A 24,718-nucleotide genomic window follows, 5' to 3' on the forward strand; every position below is an offset into this window, starting at 1 on the left:
TAATGTTAATCAGTATAATAAGCTCACATCTTTATTTATTTCTATCTTGGTCAAATTCTCAACTAGCACCGCATGTGAGAGATTTACAAAACAAGGATAAGTGGACACTGGTACAAAAAAAGAGAAAGTGTTTACAAAGAGAAGAAATATCAACACATAACTGATACTGTCGCATACATATCTAAATAGACTGAACATGATACACGAATACTGTATGTCCTACATTTCATATCGTTACAATTTCCATGCCTCATACGGGTAATTATTTACACAATGGCTTATATAATGTAATTTACTAGTATTTACAATATTCACAAACATTACTAACATTTACGAAAAGTATATGGCACATTTGTGACACAACATTTGCTCCTGCGACAATTGCTCCGGTTTTAATAACTCAGAAGGAATAGGATTAGAGTCAGGATTGTAGTAGTTATTAGTTCAGAATAATGTAAAGATTAGGATTAGGGTTTTATATAGTTTTGGTGGTTAGGTTTTATGTTTCGCTTAATGTACAGATTTTCCATCAGAACAATTGTCGCCGGAGCAATTGTTCGCCAGAGCAAATGTCATGGAACCGATGTGCCCATATAGATGATTCTTTTGTATTCATTGATTACCAAAACATGACATCTAAGAGGAAATTCTTGAGTATATTTACACAAAAAAAATTTGATTTGATTTTTCTTTTCATCTATAAAGAGAATATTTGTAATACAATATCATATGAATATATATGAATCATTATATACACAGAGAGATGTTATGCTACTCCACAATAATAATTATAGAAATGTGACACGATTAAGGCTTGTCGTATAAAATCTGGCATGTCTTTCCTCAATTTGAAACATCACCATTAGGAATTCAAAATCTATTGAATGTGTTTAATAAAGAAAACATGCAGAGACATGCAAAAATGAGGTATGCATGTCGTATGGAATACTAATTGGTCTAAACTACATTGAAGTTATATGAATACATGCTGGTTTTATAAGTCTTGCGTGCTTAAGTACATAAACACTACAAGGGAAAACATTCCAATTGAAACATATACATCTTATACAAATATGAAGAAGAAAAAAATCTAATACCAAAGTTTGACCTATCCATTCCTATATTAAACCAATGTTACAATTGAACGTGTGATTATTTGCATGTCCTTGATCATAAAGTGTTGTATGGCATCGGAATGGTCGCAAATTTGGCCTCAACTTATCAGTACAGGGGCTTTACTTCTAGGAGGGGTATACTTCTCCAAGTTTCCAAGTTAGGAGAGAAAACATCAAGTAAGACACAGAGAGAGACTAGAAATTCCCTTTTCTCTTAAAGTTGAACATGACATATTTGTGAAAACTGTCCTTTTGGATAAAACTATTATGCGACTAAGTGAAAAACATTAGCTTAACCATATGAAGATGACTGTGTTTTTAAAATACAATAGTGTTCATATTTAAACAATCAAACGACCAAGTGCGGTGATTTCTTTCAAGTCATTGTCAAAGCCAGACCAAGTAGCGTTCTCCCCCTTTTTCTTGTGCAAAATCTAACATTTTCTGGATTGAAAAAAACATTTGAACATTTAACTTTTTTTTAAATTATTTTTTCCCTCCATATCTGGCATGCCTGATGGGCATTTTCTCTTACCTCACCAATAATATTACTACTTATTGGATATTGTAGGCACGATGTGGTATTTACCTATATTGCAGGCACTTGTAACACATGCATTTCAATATACCACATATCCATAATTTGTTTTCTTTTCATTAATTGACTCATGATTAAAACAACTTAAATCCACTGCACTTCATTGGTATAAAAATGTTATTATATATGATCACAAGAACTAAAATAAATGTTCATTATGAAGAGAATACATAAATGATTGAATATAAATAGTTGACTAGCAGTTCACTAAACTCAAATGCATCATATTTTTGCTGTAATTTGCTTCTAATGTGTATACTGAAATTGATAAAAGAAACCCAACTGCTAATAAATCAAACTTTAATTTCACAACCTATCTATTAAACTAAAGACTTCTGAATCAAGCGATTGATCACTTGAAATGTAAAAAAAACGATTCCCATTAGATAAAAAAGTTAAGCAAATACAATATGTAGGAACCATTTTGACTGTATTAATTTCTGCAGGTTTCTATGGCGATGAATAACAGCGGCTTCATGGTACATCATGTATTTTCTGTGAGCATGTGTTGGTCCTGAAAAGGACCAGCCAAAATGGAGCCTTTCTTATACCCTAAAAAACATTAGAAAACAGAAATGAAATTGATAGTAGCAAAGAAATGAGAAAAAAAATAAATTGGAATACATAAATGAATCACAATGAAAGTCAATAAAACATGGAATGTTTTTATTTTTCATTTTGCTTCAAAAAATAGAGAATACATTCGATGAATATCTTGTGATTTAAGAATACATTTATGGGATGTTTGTTTCATAAAATGTAGAATAGTAACCAAGTCGCTTTAAAAAAGAGAATACATTAATTGAATATCGTGTTTTTACTTATTTTATTTGAATACTTATTCCTTTAATCTCCACAGAGAATATATTTGTTATGCTTTACAGTGAAAATGAGATTAGCTACCATAATACATGTAATTTCAGTTTTTTTTCTTGTCAACCATGGGATAAAATTCAGTAATACAAAGACAAAAATATAAAGCAACTCCTTGGAAAGCATATTATTTTTATCTCATTGCACTACAACTAATTATTAAATACAACCTCTTCAGACTGTTCATCAAAGAGTTTTATTCAAAGATAATATCGATGAATCATACAAATACTACTTTCTAAAAGAAGAGCCCCCTCCCAAAAAGGAATGTGAAATAGTGAAAGAGAACATGTATTTGGACAACAAATCAAATTTTACATTACATCAAACAATCAATAAAAGAGATGCCTCTGTGTGCTTTATGAAATTGTCATAATCATAACAGTGTGTGTGCATGAACTAGTAATTAAAAAAAAAGAAAATCATATTTCCATATTTTCTTGTCAGCATCAAACTCATTATCACTATATGCAGCTTTCAAAGAAGATGATTTTCCTAATTACATATCAATCAGCATCGGGCCCAGGATTTTGAAATAGAGAGAACACAAATAGCACATTTGAACATTAGATGGGAAATGGATGACAATTTTTTTTTTCAGATTTATCTGTGCTAGTTTGTATGTAGAGGGACATGCCCACCTTGATTTGCCTGTTAGTAATTGACTTAATGAATGCAATGACTTTCTTTGGTTAAAAGTAGGTCTACTCAAAACTGTCTCTACTGTAATGTTTGAATCATTTTTTTTTTCAAAGAAAAAAAATGAAAATATGGCATCAAAATTCTATGTTGAAATGAAAATGTCTCTGATTGTAAAGAAAACCAACACACTGCTCAGCTACAAAACATATTGGCTCTTACAAAAATACAACTTTAAGCACACAATGGCTCCTTTTCAAAGCAAAGAAGGATTCAGAAAGATTCACCCGACAAATTACGGGCACTACACGTTTCAAGAAAGAAAATAATATGAACCATACAGTTTCGTGTATACAGTCACTACGATTCAACGATCTGAAAATTTTACAAAAGAGTGCATAACAGATGAAATATAAATTCAGCCTTAACCCACAACATCCAAAGATACAAAATTCCTGATTATATGTCAAACGTACAAAATATAAATGTTATTTCTGCTCATATATTGTTAATATTTGTTTCATCCTAGACATACATATACATCATTCACATTATTTACATATAAAACACATTACAGGGTATTGTTTTAGAAAACTGAGAAAATAACTCAATCCAATTGCACCTAAATATGTCTCGTTATGAGACAAGTCATGTGAATGCATTTGACACATGCAACCTTGCAAGTGATGTAGGTCACCTAAAGTGCTTTAACTCTCTCTGAACTACTGAAAAACGACTGGTACTTCATTTTGTTCATGTTTTCAGCACCACCATCAAAAGCACAAAATTCTGGTAATATTTTTCAAATATTTGGATCAAATAATGAGTTTTTTGATGCCAGCAATAATATCCCATGTGTTGCTCAAATTGGTAACAGGTTTTTGGATTAACTTTGAACAGCGTGAGTGCATACATGTACTTTTAGATGAAAGAACGTGTGAATAAGTGTGTCTCTATGAAACTAGGCAAGCTTATGCTAATCAAATACAGGGGGGTGTTTCATAAAGCTGTTCGTAAGTGAAGAGCCACTTTAAGACTGACTGGTGAACCTTTCTTACGTGCTAAAAATACACCATTGAACATTCAATGGTGAAAATCATTTACCATAAGAAAGGATCACCAGTCATTCTTGAAGTCGCTCTTAACTTACGAACGACTTTATGAAACACCCACCAGGTGATTGAAAACCGCAATAAATTCTTCTGCTACTTTCCTAAACCTTTTTTTTCCCTCTGTAGGTACAACTTTGTTTACAACCTTAACCCAACACTCGTCTCCTATACTAAATGTAGCAAAGTTGGTGATGTCCACACCACTGGGCTGTTAAAAGATTGGAACTCAAAATTTAGATATAACTCTAAAATCAGAACACCTGATTTTAGAGTTATGACATAAGTAGCAATTACCTTTTGCCTATATAGAGTTTTCTAAAGGAATTAGGAGACTCTCCTCAGACAATATAAGGTTGCCACCAGAGTATATTTCTGAAATGCAGCTTTTTCTGAGCCGCCCTTAAAATGTTTAAATTTTTGAGATAAAATGTTTTAACAGCGCAACAAAGCTACATGCATGTAAATGAATATGGTAGCACACAACATTCTACATGATTTAAAAAAAAAAGTGTTGTTTGAATAATTTGGTGTGCACGTGTGCTGGGAACTACTTGAATCTACACATCAGTCAAATGAAAAATGCTAAATATCAGTCAGTCTCCGTTGTGATGATGTGAAAATAAATCTTTCTGCAACCACTAAAAAGTGGAAAGTCAGCAAAGTGCTACCAAATCTGCAAGCTTGCTATTCTGTCCAAGTACATCAAAGAATATTGTCCATCAAATTATCTAACATTTTTTCAGTTTTCATCTCACGATACTAGTAGATGTAGATGCCTTGTGGCATTCGTTTTACAGTAGTATCATCACCGCATGGCAAAAATTATCCAGCTGATGAAAAGGCGAGTTTTAACCTAAACATCAACAAGAATTGTTTGACACCGGCTACTGGCTACCTTGTCTGGTCCAGAGAAGTAAATGACAAGCAATGCATGAGAACATTGTCTGAATGGAACCGTCACATGGTGTGAAATCACCAGGCGTTGCGTACAATGTTTGGAAATGGGGAGAGGTGACAGATCCAAGATTGAAGGGGGCCAACTAACTTTTAAAACAGTTTTCTATTGTCTTTATCAACAACTTTCACATTTTGTTGATAGGACCTCCTCCCCCAACTGGATCTGCTACCAATAGACTGTTATGTAGGCATGAGAAGATTTGGGGAGATTAGCAGGGCCCTTAATGCAGGAGTGTCAAGCACACCAGGAAACATTATTGCTCCAAGTCTGGCCTTCTAGCAAAGAGGGAAAAGGACATTTGAAGAGTGAAGGCAGTCTTGTACGCCAAGGCTAGGTCTCCCTGCAGATCAGAGGAAAAGGGACATTTAATGTGTGAAGATATTGTTGCACAGATAGTCTCAATCTTCCTGCGAAGGGATAAAGGAATATCTGATGAGCGAAGGAAGTGTTGCATGGATAGTCCATGTCTTCAAGCAGATTAGGGGAAGGGACATTTGATGAACAAAGGCAGTCTGGCTCGGAACTCCATCTGCTTTAATTTCATATAATCAGTTTCTCCTTGAGTTGTTTGTTCTTGACCACCGTGCCATGCTGCTTGCAGAAGAGACGATCGTCCGCGATATCCAGGTTCCACAGGGTCAAGGTCCTGCTGCACTCGCTGCACTTCTGGCACGTCCGGTGGAAGACCCGACCTTCGAACTTGCTCATCTCGTTGGGGTAGGCGGACTTCTCGCACACCATGCAACAGTCGATCATGGGCTGGAGGGGCGGCCGCGAGGACGACGAGGGATTAGTGGACAGTCTGGAGGGTCCCGTTGTGGGTGCCGTTGACCCTTTGAGTTTGTTGGAACTTGTTGATGAGGGCTTTGACGGAACCTATACAACAGAGAGAGTAGGAAAAATCAATAGATAATCAGTATTTTACCTAAAATAAAATGAAATTACATTATCACCATAACTACCAAGTAACATTTCATACAAAAATAATGATAAAAATAACAACAGAGCCAATTACAAAATAAATACAGAAGGTTTGAACAAGAAAGAGAAATTGATAATGAAAGATTTATTTCATACTTAAATAACAGATCATCTTAGATTACTGGAAGAAGTTTGGTTACTGCTTAATGTACCCACACAATATTAATTGGAAGATAACAATAGCATTATTGTAATAACAGCAATAATTTTGCACCTAAGAATAGATAATGTTTAGATACAGATTGCCATAAAAAATTTCATTATCAATATTTAGATCATTATTATTACCAGCAACTGAAATCATTTCACAAAAACCTAACCTTGAACCCCCCCCCATATCCTCCTGCCCAGTGCCTCAAAGGGCTAAAACCTCTCAATATTCCATAGTTCAGTTAATCTATCTCACATAATGCAAACAAGATTATCAAAATTACACATTCCATTAACAAAACATGCCTTCACATGCTCAAACATGCCTACCACACTCCATTAGTGAAAATTTGGAAAGGAACTACTTAATGATGTTGTCATGGTTAATTTCAGACTACATCAATAAGGAAACAAAGTATGACAGGTGCCTTATTCAATTTTCATTTAGGGGGATGCAGATACAATTCTAAACAATCTAATGCCTACTAGGACTGACTAGTCCTTGTACTAAACCGCTGGCAATCAAATAGACGGATTACTCAGTGGGTTAAACACTTTGCCATCCAGATCAGATATCATTACATTGCATCACAATATTGATACTGTAAATGGACAAACATACATGATGGTATATGACTCTAAAGCATCATTTATTTTCTGTTCCTGTTTCATCAGAAGAAAAGGTATATTATATGCTGTGTTAATAAGTTGTTCCATTTCCTCTTTTCAGTTAGTTTTAGTGTAGCAGCTGTTCTTTGCATGCCATGAATAGAATGGATCACAACTTCCCATCGCTATTCAACTAATTAAAGATAATTATCAGAAGCCTTATTTGGTAAGCTTTTAATATTAAACATACTAATTACTATCATCATTATTTTTCTTCATTTCCTCCATTTATACTAAGTATAAAAAAATAGGTAGAGATTAATAAAACAAGTGGAGCGCCTACGGCAGTCTTGCCGGCATTACGTGATTCAATATAGCAGCAGTGCTGACTTTGAAAACTACTATAAAATAATTATTCACAAAAAAACACAATTCACATGATATGCTACTACGTTCATTGACCCTACATGACATTTGTCCTTGATCAAGTGACCTACGACTTGTGCAAGATAAGCAATGATACTGGATTACCCCTATGTCCACATTTCATTAAATATATCTAAAAACTTTCAAAGTTATGATGGCAATTCAACAATTACCTACAACATGGCCAAAGTTCATCGACCTTAAATAACCTTCGACCTTGGTCATGTAGCCAGAAACTCACACAGGATGTTCAGTGATACTCGATTACTCTTATGTCCAAGTTTTATGAACTAGGTCCATAAACTATCAAAGTTATGATGGTAATTCAACAAATACCTCCAACATGGCCAAAGTTCATTGACCCTAAATGACCTTTGACCTTGGTCATGTGACCTGAAACCAAGGCAGGATGTTCAGTAATGCTTGATTACCCTTATGTCCAAGTTTCATGAACTAGGTCCATATACTTTCTAAGTTATGATGTCATTTCAAAAACTCATTACCTTGGGTTAAGTTTTTAATTTGATGTTGACGACGCCGCCGTCGGAAAAGCGGCGCCTATACAGTCTCGCTATGCTATGCAGGCGAGACAAAATAACAGTTTTCACTCATTTACATGTAAAAGCTGCAATTATGATATCTTCCATTACATTGCCAAATTGAGGATTTTAGTGTTTTAAACATATTTCTAGCACTGAGCGAAAGATAGTGATGCAATATAAATGAATACATTTTAATCAATTTTTCTTTTGAAATATTTTGCATCAATGATTATTTTCAGACTCTGCATTACACTTGATTACACATAGAGGTAAAATCCCAAGATGTGTTCACTTGATGGGTTAAAATGCTATAATTCCTGATTACAGTGTATGCCAACTAGAAGACTATGAGTAGTAAGCATCAATAGTATTGCACTTTTTGTGATTTTGTATATAGACTGTTTTTTCATAATCTTTGTTGACTTCAACTACATGTAAGCATTTCCTTACGACAACATCTACCGCATAATATGCTATAGCAAATACATATAACTTGGGTTTATATAGGAATTTAATAGTCAACCATTGACCCAAAGGATCCACAAATCTAGCAGACTATAAAGCTTGCAGGATGAGAGCAAAGAGAGGAAGGAGTGGTGATTATTTCTCCGCCACATGATCTCCGTCTTGTGACTCCCTGTCAGTACCAATTACACTAGCGAGATGTGTTACCAATCTTTCGCCTTATCTCACAATGTTAATCTCACTTCACTTTCTATGTTCTACCTAAGATTAAACATGAAGCCTCGTACAATGTCCTCCGACTGAACTTGAGCTAAAGATGGCTGATCCCTCCTCCTTAAGGGTGCTAGACTACTGCACCAAGGAATTTAGTGATCAAGAGGAAACTTTATGTAAATAAATGTACTGTAAAAAAAACTGTGGGTATGAATTTGTAAATCCTAAGTAGAGTCATAATTCCCAAATATGATGTTTTGAGAGAAAATTAAACCCCTGATCATCCCAGAGCTAGGAGCAGTCTGCTCAAAATTTCATATGAAGTAGAAATATAAACAAAAGAAATAAGAGGCCAAAGTAGCCTGCTCCCTAGGCTCCAGAGAAGTTTTGCAATTCCCAAGATGATATATTGAGAGAAAAGACCTATTTATCCAAAAGTTGGAACAGTTTCCTCAATATATATCCACTGAAACAGAAAAATACACAAATGAAATGTAGATCAAATATCCTTAATTGTATTTGTTCATTGCCTGGTTAGAGTTTGATACAAGTTGTTAGAACCTGTAAAAATATCTAATGTTTACATCCGGTTTTGATGCAATATTCAGCACTATGCTCCTTTAATTTTGCTCTTTTTATCCACATCAACTGTTTTGGTTGGTAGACTTCCCCTTTAAACCCTGGAATTCCAGTTGACTTCTTATTTTCAGAGATTCAGGCTTAGCATTCAAATTAATCACAGTTTAACCTTTGAAAGGAATTTACCCTTGTACGTGTGAGATGTAAAATTTACAAATTTTGGAAAAAATATTCAATATCTTAGACTCAATTTGCATCATTAGAAAACAACCATGTATGCATATTTATTTTTATGCACTACTAACCAAATGTGCAAAGACAGATTTTGTCAAAAATCTAGTTGGAGAATTCTGGAATAATTTTTTTCCCCCAACATACATCAACATATATTCTCACTTTACTATAAATGTCTGTTTGAACTAATGAGGAGCATGTGTTCTTGTCATCCGATCAATCCTATTTTGTGTGTGATTCATAACCTCACACTTGAGTGAAGATATATAATAACTCTCCAGTCAACATTTCATATCCTGGAATATATACATGTACACTTCAAATAAAGACCCATTTAGACATCTCACAAATGATTGGCAATAAAAAAATCCTGCAACATTTTGCACACAATCCTTTTCTTTCAAAGTTAGTGCAAACAAGTCCTACGTCCACGGTGTCGATTTGGATGACGATAATGCCAATGAAATGTATGATACATCCTTTTTCAACAAGAGCGGGCCAGAGGGGGGAAGGCGATTCACTCACCATTTGCGGGCAACCAGTTTGTCTTCTAATCATTTGGAATCATTGCTTTTTAGCCCACTATACGTGAATACCACTTTGTCTATTATCCAGGTGTTCTAAAATAAATTATTATTCATTTGACCAAGTAAAAAAAATAAAAACGGCAAACATAAAAAACTTTGATAAGCTTTGTTGTGTCATGTCTGAACATGGTTTTAGAAAACAATGAGAACATAAAAAGCTTGCTGACAAAGAATTCCCTTGTTATATCCCATAATATGATGATGTCAGCATTCATCTCAGTCAGATCAAACAATTTAATTTATTGTGAATCACGCCACCATTGTGTTTGAATATGTTTTTCCCCTCAAAAGAAATCAGTAATGAATCATTAAACAATTCCACTTCCTCATCGGGCGAGAGCTTAGTTCAAGAATTTGTTCACCTCTGAAGACAACGCAATATTTTCAATTTTAACTTTGTATGCTGTCTTTTTTTTCTTCAGTACGAATAGCAATTGGCATGAGTATGCATTGATTCTTAGTATCCACCGTCACCAATATATACCCTCTTAACAAAGCCGTTCATTGTGCATTGTGCGCAATTGTACAAGGCATAAATTTATTTCTATTCATGTTCATTTCTTTTATACTCAGAAGATCACCTCGGGAGATGACAAAATATTTTAAATTTATGCTTTGTATTTTATGATTTTTCTTCAATATAAATAGCATTTGCATGAATATATACCAATTCTCATTAGCCACCATCAGTGATAAATACCCTCTTAACAAAGGCATTCATTATGCATTGTGCCATTTTTTACAAGGCATAGATCTTTTTTTTTCATTCATGTTTATTTCCTTATTCTTTGAATGGATCCCTTTTGAATTATTTTCTTTAAAACCATCAGGAGCCCATGTTTCATGAAACAAATAATCAGTGATTTATACTCATTGTTTATTGTAAACTGCTAAAATCCTTGCATCTGATTGGCTCAGAGCAAATTTGTTAGTGAAAATCGCTCCATGAAACCCTTCCCAGGAGAAAGAACAGGGGAGTCTTTCACAGTCAGTGATTTTCACTGTTACAAGCTACTGAAATCCTTGCACCCTATTGCCTCATAGTACATTTGCCCATGAAAATCAGTGACAAGATTGCTTCGTGAAAAACTCCCCAGAATGAATGAGACCCATCATGACTAACGCCATACGAACATTATCCCAGGAAGTATCTGCACATTAAATCCCTCTTTTTAGAGGAGGAAGAGCAAGGTTTTATCGAGAGATTTGGAGAAAAAAAAAATGAGGTGAGAGAGGTAGCATGATGCAGACAATGTTTGATAAGAGAAAGATGTGCGGGAATGATTAGAGATGGATTATAGAGATGCAAACGATTAGGGCAATGAAATGCTGTATTGCACATGAACAAGTAAACAAGTGTTGATTACAGAAATGAAGTGATTGTAAGGAACAGACACAGGTACAGATCTCAGGCAATGGGTGATTTCAAGTCTGGTGTTGGCCTTGGTGTTGGTGTTGAAGTTTGGATTGCTTCCCCTATCTCCAAAACTTATTCAGAGTTTGTAAAACTGATCCAGATTACATTATTGACATCTCAACAACTAGTGAGTGACTTTTCGGGACCATCTATATTTTATGTTTGGTGTTATACTGGTGTAAAAATTGACCTAACACCACCAACAAAAGGTCAACACTGAACTTGAAATCACCCATTATCCAACAATGGTGCCACTCAGAATTGAGAGCAAGGAAGAAATGACGAAAAATCTTGTAGAATGGGTCCTTTTTACATAAATAGGGCATAAGATTAAAAACTGCTGAAAGGGTAGATAATACTATAATACTATAAAGTACTTTTGTCTGTAAAATGACAAATAGGCTTCATTTGTTTGTTCTTTAAGTGTAATGTGGTATTGAAATGAATAAACACACAGTAATTAGCAACATTTGTATATCGCATTATACAATATGTTTCTAGGGGCTGCATATTATCACCCTAGTTTAAGCATGTATACCCTGATAAGGCGCCCTGGCATTCAAGAAATTACTTCCTACCAAGTACCAATTTACTACACCTAGGTTGAGAGTGGTAAATGGAGAAGGACAGGAGTGTTGCAATGGGATTTGAACCCCAGACCTTCTGGTTCAGTCTGGAGACATATCCAATGATCCACAACATTTATCAAGACTGAAAATGGATAAAACAGAACCCTACCAAATATATGCATGGATTTATATTATGTACTTATAATGATTATGGTAGAAAATTAGTATTTTTCCTGTAATTAGCAAAATAAACATATTATGCAACTAAAGTAGGCTGGTAATCAATGCATGTGCCAACATGTGCTCATTTGTGTTGGCAAGTTTCAGCATATACATGGTTTTAACCATTTTTCACCATAATTATGCAAGGTTATGCTGGATTTTAAACTGAATGTATGTCCGACCAAACTTAACTTACTATGCATGATGATGATGTAAAAACAATTTAAAATCATTGTCCACTGTGGATACTCAAATGATGGGCTTTAACAACAAACTGTAGAAAAATATCAATAACTCATTACAGATTGGTGCATACATACATAAATCTAAAAGATAGAGAGCTCTTGCATTAACAAAAAAATTTACAAAAACAAATGATGAACACAAATCAGTTCTTTGAAATTATTGTGAGCACATAACAGGCCATGACTCTGAAAGTCCATGTTACTAGTATCCCTGAAAATGAAACAAATCTCTACATTTGTGATGCTGTATTATTGCTCTACTCTGTTGTAAAGTTGAAGCTTTTAATGAGTCAAATGTTACTACAGATCAGTTAATCTACATGTATAAGAGCAAAAGTTGCAGTCAAATTTGGAAAATCAATATAAATTCTTACCATAACTTTGTCAGAATTTTCCTGAGAAAAATCGCTACTGTCTTCCACATCCTGATAAACATGCAAAATTTAAGTACTGAATTATCCTTTTCCTTGATTTAATTTTGTCAGATTAATACACACATAACAAATCCAACAGAATAACGAAACAGGTACACAAGAAGACTGTGCAATAAAACAAACTAGACATATGAAATGAGTATGTGACCTGCAAATCTAAAACCAACAAAGAGTCGTCAGGGAAGGTTCTCTGTAAAATAATGACCAAAATATTGATTTGGTCTTCACGGAGTAAAACTAGCTAATCTGAAAAGAGTAATTCTTGTTCTTTATACTGTCAAACTTTAAAGTACTAGATTCAAAGGATAGAAAAGATACACAAGATTATCTGACACCATTAATTCTGGACTGCTTTGAAGCTTTACTGAGATTGTACATTGTGCAAATCTCATGCATAAATGAACCCCAAACTTCAAACCCTGTGTTCTTCTTTGAAGCTCTCAATGAATTTCTTCTACATGCAATCAAGTAATTGTGTGTGTAATTGTTTATCAATTTGGACAAGCTACAGTTGTGCTCGAAAGTTAGTGAACCCCCCCCCCCCCCTCTATAAAATGCACTCCTTCATGTTGAGTGTTGAATGTAGACAACAACATTACAATGTTTTGCAAGCCCAGAGAAATATAATATTTCATCACCTGACTTTACAATTGAATATCTAAAACATTGCAGCACTTTAAATAAATACTTTAAAAATGTTTATTTTTTGGTGGGGTTCTTAATCGTTTTAGTACCACTGTTTATAATTCTAAAGTGTAAGATATGCTTCGTTGAGCTCAATACAAATCTAATAATTCATTTTCGGTGACTTTATGGTTTAGGGATGGCAGGTCTCATATTTGAAATATGCTATATGATGTAAGAAAAACAGGATGGGCAAGATAGATTAATAACACATATAGGAGAAAGATTTGCACATAACAGGAATGGACAACAGGACCCCATCTCACAAAGATCGAGTTGCAATTGATTAAATCTATCCTTGACTGTGGAGAGCCATCAATGTCATAAATCTTAATCAAGGAGGCATGCATACTGTCCCTAGTTTGTAAACAATTAAACAGACAGTGATATCATTAAGAATTAATATGAGAGCCTGGAAACCAACTAGATCGAGACATTTAGTTCACCAAAAATGGCATTTTCTGGGACTGAATGGAGTATGCTACTGTAGTTGTCAAAACAGAGATACATGCACGAGTGTGCATCATATCTAGAAAACATCGTGAACGAATATGCATTCTGAAATATGCTGTCAATGGCTTTCCATACTTGAGACAGATTAGATCAATCACAATTCCTTGTAAGATGTAATCCTGGGTCCCGTAACAAAAAGGATAGCGATTAATCATACGCTTGATTTTCATGATTGATTGTACATTGTAGTCATGCAATGCCATCAATCATAGAAAAATGTTCTACGATCATTGCTGCTATGCTTTGTGTTACGGCTACTGGTCGATACTTAACCATGAGACAGGTATCTAATCTATAATAGCTAGAAATATAGTGAGACAAAGAGAAACATAAATATGCAAACATAACATGGTTTACATGCATGCAAAAAACAACAAATAGACCCAAGGGCCAATATTCTTAGAACATGAATAGGGATACTTATTGGCTAATAATCCATTTTTAGTGTGCTATCTTTCTGCCATTCCTACCCTACTTCTCTAACTACCAACTCAGTGCAAATATTTTCACATTCAAAAGTAAAACTGTAACTTCATCAATTAAAAGAATTAAAGGGAATTCAATGCCATGCACAAGTAATTGTAAAAAAAATTAGAAAAAATAGTACAAAGTTGTCTTAGGTTCAACACCCCTCTGAAGAGCAATGTTGCTTTGAGGAACCGATTCACAAAGATTTTTTAGCAGTGACTAAAAAAAAGAATTGCATGAAAAAATCCAACATCTCATTTCTATGCATTTACCGTAACATATTTGACATTTTCATTTTTACCTGTAGTAATTACATGTAAAATGATCCATAAATAGATAACTATTTTTGCACATGGATGTTGACAAATTACTTTAATTATTTCTGATTGAAAGCTATCTGCACCCTCCCAAAAATTTGAGTTTCTTCTTACTTGCTAGTGGGAATGGTAGACAAAATATCCTACTCAAAGGGGAAATCCTTTTTAAGTTAATCCTGATACGTCCTCCCCCAAATCCAAACTAAAAATGTATGCATAGATTAGACTCGTGCACCAGGCCCTTATCCCAAAATGCCTGCAGACCATGCCTTAGTGGATACCACCTATACCTCTAGTTTTAGGCTGGTCTACCAAGTCTAGTGTGTCAGTTGGGGAGGAGAAATCATCTTTCACCTTTGGGGCAAGCTTCTTGGGCGACTCCTTGTTCTCGATGTTGCTCGTTGAGGCAGGCCGCTGCTTCGAAGGGCTACTTCTTGTTGGGACGTGAGCTGTGAGGCCCTTCACCGACGTCTTTGTGGCCAAGTTCTGAAACCTATTGGTTTTGGGAGACATGAATTGAGAAAAATCAATTAATAAACTAGTACATTTCAATATGCAAAATCATACAAATCAAGATCATTAGTGTCATCAGTAATTGTTTAATGTACTACAGATATAGAAGAAATATGAATTTTAATTCATGATGCTTTCAGCAAAGTTTTTTTTCCCTCCCCAAAAAAATCAATCCATCAACAAAAATAAATCTATAGCATTCCAAATCTTTATATCTCTAAGTTCATCTTTTTTATTTAAAATCTTTGTGTCAACAAATTTTAAAAACATCTACTGTATATCTACTGTAAATATCAATATACTGTACATCAAAGTAATAATCAAGACAAACCAACAAAACATTATTAAAGGGCATTTCTTCATTTTATGAAATTCCTTATTATGTAACACTTTCATGCTTACATCCAAAATAAAAATAAATCACCTATACTTAAATTTATGACCATTGATATGGACCAAAGCATCTTTATGTCAAAGTTGTATTTTTAGTAAAGAAATGTCTATACCCCCAAGCAAGTAGAAAGTGATTCTCAAAACAAAAATACTTCCATAATGGTCTTGTAAAACTAAGAATTTATTGTTCAGCTACTAACGCAAAGAGTCATATGACCTTCCTGAACCAACTGTGCACCCCAAAATATTATCAAGGATCATCAAAAAATTGATTAATCATATCCCCTCATTAATGTTGGTAAGTGCACAAATACATAATTAGATCAAATCTAAGACACTTGGCATTAATCAAGTACATGTACAGATACTATTAAAATTGTAATTGAAAGCATGTTGCAGACTGGTGTATCGTCTGACAAGAGATAAACACAGATTACGCTATACGCATTTTGACCATCACTTTGCCCAACACCACTAACATGTAGTCTATATAATTAGATGAACCATTACGAAATGAATTTTCATTTAATAGAGAGCTAAATCAAGACAACAAAATGGAAATTAGACCATCTATATTAGACCAAATGGCAGTTAGACCAAGTGAGCACTAGACCAAGTGATTGTTGGACCAAACGGTAATCAGACCATCTGCTGGTAGACTAGGTGAATACAAACCTAAATTAGGTACATTATCACTCACATCACTGTGTGTGTTGGAGCCAAAAGGGGGTTAATCCATACTACCCTCCAATGACATAAGGAAGCGACTCTTTGGAATGAGTTTCTTTGTAATTGAAGAAAATGTGTAACTGTTTATGTGGGAATATATAGAGTAACTTGCTTTGAAAAATCTGTATTTCAGATATTGGAGGCTACTCCAATTTCTTGAGCATCATGTAGAGCATACAGAAAATATTCCAATCAAGAAAAAAAGTCAATTTTGAAAAAAAAAATCAGAGTTGCTTCCTTTTGTCATGGGACAGCTCCATTATACAGGGCATGTACTTCAACACACACTGAAAGATTCTCTGGTTCTTAAAAATAGAGAGTATGGCCTGAATTCAGAAAAGTGGTTTAGTATTCATGGAATGACAGCATGTTTTATTAAGTATTAATTACGCTTAATTCAGCACGTATATTTGTGAAACATTCAAACAATTCATGAGTGCTCTATCCACAGGACACCATATTCCCACCCGTCATTATACTGCATTCATGATAATGTTAATTTGAATGTTACATTGTGCTGCATTTAATCAACCCAGGTGAGGTGAATGGGTACCTGGCAGGAATTTATTCCTTGAAATGCCGAGCACTGGAAATCTGCTTGAGCTACAGCCGGGGTAATAATATCCAAGTCCTTTGGAATCGCATAGAGACGTTTTTTAATGTGTTATGTGCTATACAAGAACTGACTATTATTATTATCATTATATGTTGCAGATACATGTATGCCAAGTCTCATGCATTAGGCGTGGGACTCCTCCATTTGATACTCTTGCTCACCACCCCCCCTCTCTCTTTCTCATGCTGGTTAATATATATACAATGCCTGGTGATACTCTTGCTCACCACCCCCCCCCCCCCTCTCTCTTTCTCATGCTGGTTAATATCACAGCCTATCCTCATACAAATTATATACAATGCCTGGTGATCTAAAATCTCATGTATTGCTAGTCTTTGCTACATATGGCATCTCTGATGTTGGCTGGAACCTAGTTTAGCACGCGTGGCAAAAACGTGCAATTCATTAATGGACGCTTTCTCAAATAAGCTTGCTGGAATAGGTGCAATCAATGCATGAAATTTACATGAATTATGGTTTCCTATAACAGATTAAAAACTTCCTTTATGAATTCAGGCCTATGAGTTTGACTAATTCCTCACCTCGAGATTCTATCTTTGAGACTGACTGGTTCTTCTTTAGCTTCTTCTGCTTCCTCCTTATTGGCAAAAACCTGATCATGTTCTTCCTTTCCATCATCCTTCTCTTCTTTCTCCTCCTCCTTCTCTGCCTTCTTCTCTTCCTTCTCCGAAAGCTTGGTATCAGCTTCAGCTTTGGTCTCAGGAATAGTCTCGCTGGGTTGGCTGGTCCGCCTCACATCCGTCTTCTGTGCACCGTAGCCGTTGACAACCACCTTGTTGCTTGACTTAGTCGGCTCTGAGGCAGCGGGGATCTTGGCTTCGAAGAGAGCCTTGCTGGCCGCGACACTCAACCGCCTCTCCTCGGCGTCGTCGGGCACCTCCTCCTTCTTCACCTCTTCCACGTCTTTCTCCGTCTCGGTGCTCTCCTTCTCCACCTCCTCCTTTTTCTTCATCTGTGGTGGTGGTTGTGACGCAGCAGCTGCATCCTCCTCAGGGGGTGTCGTCTCTACCGGTGTTACTGGCGGTTCGGGTGTTGTAGGGGTGCTGGGTTTCGCCTCTTTCTCTGGTTCCTTTTTGGTACCTGCGTCCTCTTTCTTGGCTGGGTCATCCTTCATGATGATGATGACTTCTTTGGGTACCTGAGGCAGAATCATAGGCTCCTCCTCCACTTCTTCCTGGGAGTTCCCTTCAAGGGTGGCATCCAGGCTAGTCTTGAGGTCATCCGAAGATGGGGACTCGATGATGACAATAGGTACTCCATCATTCTTGGGTGCGTCTCCTTCCTCCTTGTCTGAAGACGAAAAACAAAATGAATCAAACCATTACATGTGACATTTGATCAACAAGAATCACACACCTGCAAGAGCGATAGGGATGCAATCCTTCACTGGCTTACATTCTTTTGGCACAGAACAGAATTTTGACCTACTTAACAAAAAATAGGGTGCTATTCATGCACTATTATAATGATCTAAGGATGGTTTGAAGTCATGGTTATAAAGAAAAACTTCTGCTTTCAAATAAAATTTCACAATGCTTTCTTAATCTTATTCTTCAAAAGAAATATCTACTTTCAACAATGTATCCACACCTTAATTAGCATAAAGCTTATTGATAATACAATTGACACACTAATTGATTGCACATAATACTAGTAACCAATATAATTGATCATAAAGATCAGCCCTGCAATCGATTATTAACCTTTGCGTTACAGGAGCAATCAACTAGGGAGAATTTGAAAGGAAAATAATATCTTGCAATGCATATATTTCTTTTTTTTAAGTGAACTACATGTATTATCATCAATATACGTTTTAATTTCATCTTTGACGACCCTAAGTCTGACTTGCTATTGGATGTCAAAATGTAATTCATGTTATTATCAAATTACAATGATCAGCATACTTCTTTTACTTTGCCATTGTAATAAAAAAATTCTCATTTCATTATCTAACAAAAACCCCTAACCATACACCATTCAAAAGCCAAATTCAAAATCAACATTCCAATAAGCAAAACACAAAACTTTCCAAATTGTTCTTAGAGTACCCAGCCAAAAGACCACAAACTTCCCCCAAAGACGGTGACTCACATTACCCTTTAATTTTCCCCAAACGACTTCTAAAGAAACATGAAATAACAGCATGCTCACTATTAGACAACACATGCTATGAGATGATATACTAGGCATGCTTTAGTTGGATTTTATTTTGATAGAATACACACAAGTTTCCATGGAAACAGCAGTTAAGTGATGGGAAGTAGAGTCTTCTGTTACGAAGGGAGAATTTTTTTTTTATTTTTAATTTTTGAATTCACTTACCTTTGCTGGAGCTCCATAATCAAAGTTATATACACCAGGGGACGGTTTCACAAAGTTCTTTATAAATTTATGCCCGATTTTATGAATGATACTTAGTTGAATATTAAGTGCTACAATATGAATCCAATTTTTTTCATGGCAAACAAAAATTTGACTATATTTCAAATGACTCATAAATATTAAAGAAAAAACACAATTTGCTTTGAAAGAGTGTTTTCAACATCAACAAATCGTAATAAACATCTACAGATCAGTATGCGTATTTCAAATTATGCTTTGTGATTGAGAGACACATTTAGATTAATCTTCATAAATTTGTGCATAGGTTTACAAAGAGCTTTATGAATCACTTCCTAAAGGAAATTCATTGATGACATCTCATCTGTTTTCAGTACAGTTACTGATTCACTCTATGGGCAGTACCATTCAGTCAAAGACAATCTCCCAACATCAACTACCTAATCAAATATATTTTACATTATTCATTGTCACATTAGAGTTACTGATGTTCCATATCAGCATCATCTAAATAGGCATGTTGGGAATACCTCACATACTGTATTGATGCTATCAAGTAGATAAAAAGATGCTTGTCAAAACACAACATTATCTCAGATGATTAATTGCACAGCTACCTAAAACTCCACATTTTACATTTAGTACCCCATCTCCATTTCACTCTTGTCAATAAAAAATGCGAATTTTTTTATACTGAATTTTATTGCCGATCTGATGCTGATGTTTTTTTTTAATTCCAAAATCGGTTCCATACTGATACTGATGCCATTGCAGAGATGCGCTACAAAGCATGAGAAAAAATTCACATCCCAGCTGCAATGCACGATTTCTATTTTACCTGGGAGAATAGGATTTTATTCTCAATGGTATCAAGTGTATATTGTTAGCGCTTCAGAACACTTATACCCCTTTCATAAACCCAATTATGCGGCTAATAGCAGCATAATTTGGTCGTAGAATCGGAGGAGGACCAGAGTTATCCGCATTATTTTGATGCTGCAAATATCCGCATAATAGCAGCATCGGGACAAAATTTTTAGTTTATGAACGTATTTCCAAATAATGCGGATAATTGCCATGGTGCGGTCACAAGGTCACCCTTTTCCAACACAACCGCATCGGAGGGGGCGTGTCCAGTTGTCATGACGATTATCCGCCTTTTTCAGGACAGGCGCTCGTAAAAATAAGGCGGATAATTTTCGGAGTTTGTGAACGCAATTTTTATTGAATTATCCGCATTACTATTAGGCGGCTAATTGGAGGATAGGTTTATGAAAGGGGTATTATAAGGCATGTTGAAATAGATTGTGGGTCAATTTGTAATGCTGAACTTGAGGACTTCCATTCAATTAAGCAAAAATATATTCTTCGTTGGGGTTTCGATACAATCTTAAACCATAATATTACAGGGTTGATGTCATGGGTGGGGGACTGCCCCTTAAAAAAAGAAGCAAAAGAAAAAACGGCTGAGAAAAAAAATATATGAGCAACATGTTATGTAAACTTGCTCTATTTTCTTATGCCTGTTCATAAGTTCCATGGAATATATATACTTCTTTTTCCTTTCTTAAGTGAATAATCAAATCCAAAAATTGTATCACTGAGGCTATGCCTCACTTCAATTAAAAGCAACCAAAAGTCTGGGACACCATCCTTTTCCCAAAGAGCTTAATAAAAGTCGTCTGGGTTGTAACCTTGACAATTTGTAAATGTCATGATTGATTTCGACCGTATACGTTCGTGCCGACTCCCAACTATTAAGTTCAAGATTAAAACCTGAGGAAGTTCCGTAACAGGTACCTGCCCCTTCGTAAGTTTGAGTCAGTGTTCCTGTTGGGTCAATTTGAAGAAATTTAATCATCAGCTTTGCAATTCATACCCGCTTTGTTTACAAATAAGAAGACTGAGCTGCATACAACAGGTGCATTCCCAGTCTAAAGATGAAATTATAAAATAATCAAAAAGGATATTTAATTTTTAAAACATAGATGGATCAGACAGTTACTATAAAAATGGAAATTTGTACTTTTTTTCTTTTTTTTCTAATTTTTGAAATGATTTAAATGGAATTTTGACTATTGGGGGGGGGAGGTGCAAGAGAATGATGATTTTTAATGAAAATGAAAGCAATATATGATTTAAGCATATGATGTGGCAATAGAAAGCACTTTTTATCAGAGGCAATGAAGGTAGAGAACACAATAACATTCAGGTTTAAAACAGTAACCCTACATACATGAGTTAATCATTTGTGACTAGTATGGCTTCAAATGGGAAATAAAAAAGGGTGTTTTCTCATCCTAAAGATATACTTGCAGCTACTTACATTCATCTATTAGACAAATCATATGAAAATTGATGTTTTTAAAAATGCATTAAAGTGAAATGGATGATTATTTTCCCCAATAGGAAAGACACAGCTATGATAGCAAACATCATCGATGGATGACTAGTTTTTCATGATGATCACACAATATGATGCTTTTACCGGTACATGTAAAAGGGGGCGATGCTTACAAAACTGATCTCTAGACAAATGTGTATACACAAGCTTTATAAACAAAATGAAATCAAATGCCACAGAATAATAATATGAAAGAGAGCATGCCAATTCATTGTCGAATGATTTGTTGAGAAAGCACACTGGACCAGGCATTTATTTTGCCTAATGTGTACATGTAAGGTTACTTATGACTAGTAACGAGTAGTCGTAATTCAATTAATCATGACTGGTCAGTTTTGAAATGAGGGTGATAAAATTACAAGGACTCATATCACTCTTCTATAAACAAACAATACATGGCATTCTGTTCAGGAATTGAATTCCCGCATGATACACCTTCAAACAGTCCAAACACCATTGGTTTTAATCACAGTTGTGCTAGAGCTGCTCCAAAGATACTTTGTGCGGATATTTCTTACCACTGCCCCCACTTAAGTGCATTATTTGTCTATTATTGCCTTGAATATTAGACTATTGCCTTGTGTTTTCATAGAATTTCCCTATATGTTTATACTATTATATTGTCTTTATATACTATTGTGTTGTATTTTCAAACTATGACCTTGTATATACTATTGCCTTGTATTTTACACTATTGCCTTTTCATATGTAATAAATAACCATGGACATACTGGGTCCTATACAAAAATAAGCAAAACTCTGTTAATCTTTGTATCAGGACAGGTCACTATCGCTATAGCAACCAAGACATCCGACCAGTGTCAATTAATCAGATGCTGAATATATAGCTGAATAAGGTTCTTAAATATCAGAAGAAAAAATAACTAACCTTGGATATGTCAAGCAGGTAAAGTCTCAAGGTAATCCAAGAGCGGATATATTCAATGAGGCTTCTTTTTCCCCATATAGGATTTATTAAAAGCGATGGGGTACAATCATTCGCACATGATACCCCCCATATGAAGATCAAGCTCAGGATTTCCGATCAAGGCCTCAAACAAATCAGAACAACCCTTTTCAGTAATTTCTGGAGGGTATATCTGTAAAGGTCAAGTCACCCCAGAAAAATGTTGATTTTGAATAAATAGAGAAAAATCAAACTACATGTGGCATAACACTGAAAATATCATCAAAATCTGATGTAAAATAACAAAGGTATATTTTAAAATTTCACTTATTTTTCACTAAATAGTTATATGCACAACTCAGTAATATGCAAATGAGAGAGTTGATGATGTCCCTCATTTACTATTTCTTGTTTTTTAGTGTATGAATTATATAATATTTCATTTATTTACAGATTTGACAATAAGGACCAACTTGACTGAACCATATGGTATTAAAACAATGCTAATTCCACATATTCAGGGACGAGTTAATCTTTCTTTCACTTGACAGTGAGAAAATGAGAATATTTCATATAATAAAATACAAAAGAAATATTTGCATACCACCCAGAATGTGCATATAAACTGTTTTTTTTTTAATTAAGCAAAACTTTAAAATGTTTTAATTTTCTTATTTTACATCAGATTTTGTTGAAATTTTCAGTGTTATGCTTGTTGTATTTTTCTCTTTTTATTCAAATCAACTTTCTGTTGGGGTGGACTTGTCCTTTAAGTGAATAGTTTTTATGATGGATCATTAAGTTTTGAATTGAATTACTGTGTAACGATTGATGACCCCCCCCCCCCCCCCAGGTTTTTAATATTTGAGCTTTGAAAATGTTATTTGAGTAAATGCAATGCAACACAAGCAGAATTTCCATTTCAAAATAATGAAAAAAAAATCTCAAACACTTTGCAATTGCTTTTTTAAAGATAACCTCTGCTTTTTGGGAAACAGTTTTTTTTACAAGTAACACACTGCCTCATTTTTTCTCTTAATTTCAGATGCTATGATATCTACTAATAAGTTCTTAGTATCGTTAAATCTTTTAGAATTAACCACAAGCAGTCCAAATAGCCACCATACAGTGTATTCTCCATTTCCCAAAGAAAATTCTACTAAGAATTTTATAAAAATGAAGCCAGACGTGCCAAGGAATACACCATCCGCTGCCTTACACAATATCTAACAGGAGTTTCTTCTTAAAACAATTTTCCATAGCAGAAAACAATGATATGAAATTAAATGACAGAGGAACAAGAGGCTTTATGAAAAAAGAATTATGGATGGGCTTGGAAAGATTAAAATAAACAAGCATGGAAAACAGAGAGAGATGAATAAAAAAAATAATAAACACAGACATGGAGAAAATATTCCATGATTTGTGATATCAAACATTCACAAAGAAAAATGCTCTGATCATGTCATCTTAGTTTATTATTCATTTTAATAGGGTTTAGGATTTTGTTCCATATTCGTAATATTCATGAATTCAGGACATGCCAAAATTCAGTAAAAATGAAGAATGAGAGTGCTGAAAGCAAATTATGATTTTTACTGCATCAGAATCATACATATCAAAGCCAGGGATATTTGTTTAAATTGACTGCTTTTGATTTCAAGTTCACTGTGAGTTTGTATAATATGAAAATTTGAAAGTTTTAGATTGAAACTTAATGAATATGGAGGGTTTTACTATTATCCCTGTTTCACAAATCATGGATATCAATCCTTCTGTATCACGGTAAGATTGTTATTGATTGCAAGGCCATGCATGCGAATGTCATGATTCAAGGACGAA

At 34.7% G+C, this 24,718-nt stretch overlaps 1 protein-coding gene across 6 annotated transcripts in view; it reads right to left on the reverse strand.

Annotated features, from left to right (window-relative positions):
* Positions 1 to 24,718, reverse strand: part of LOC129261316 (FK506-binding protein 5-like) — a 39,046-nt gene continuing 14,328 nt past the window's right edge. The window contains exons 4-8 of one of the 6 annotated variants that reach the window (XR_010293501.1): positions 17,744 to 18,512; positions 15,305 to 15,443; positions 14,439 to 14,466; positions 12,909 to 12,959; positions 3,605 to 6,171 (exon numbers count right to left, since the gene is read on the reverse strand). Coding sequence is in view for 4 of the 6 variants with exons in the window: in XM_064099135.1 (XP_063955205.1) it covers positions 5,836 to 6,171; positions 12,909 to 12,959; positions 15,305 to 15,443; positions 17,744 to 18,512 (1,295 nt within the window). In the remaining 2 variants the exon portion in view is untranslated. Of the gene's footprint in view, positions 6,172 to 12,908; positions 12,960 to 14,322; positions 14,467 to 15,240; positions 15,444 to 17,743; positions 18,513 to 24,718 lie in introns of all 6 variants that reach the window. The other 5 variants (XM_064099135.1, XM_064099138.1, XR_010293502.1 and 2 more) reach the window with 5 other exon arrangements.

The sequence above is a fragment of the Lytechinus pictus genome, chromosome 5, assembly GCF_037042905.1.
Source record: "Lytechinus pictus isolate F3 Inbred chromosome 5, Lp3.0, whole genome shotgun sequence".
Taxonomy (NCBI): Eukaryota; Metazoa; Echinodermata; class Echinoidea; order Temnopleuroida; family Toxopneustidae; genus Lytechinus; species Lytechinus pictus.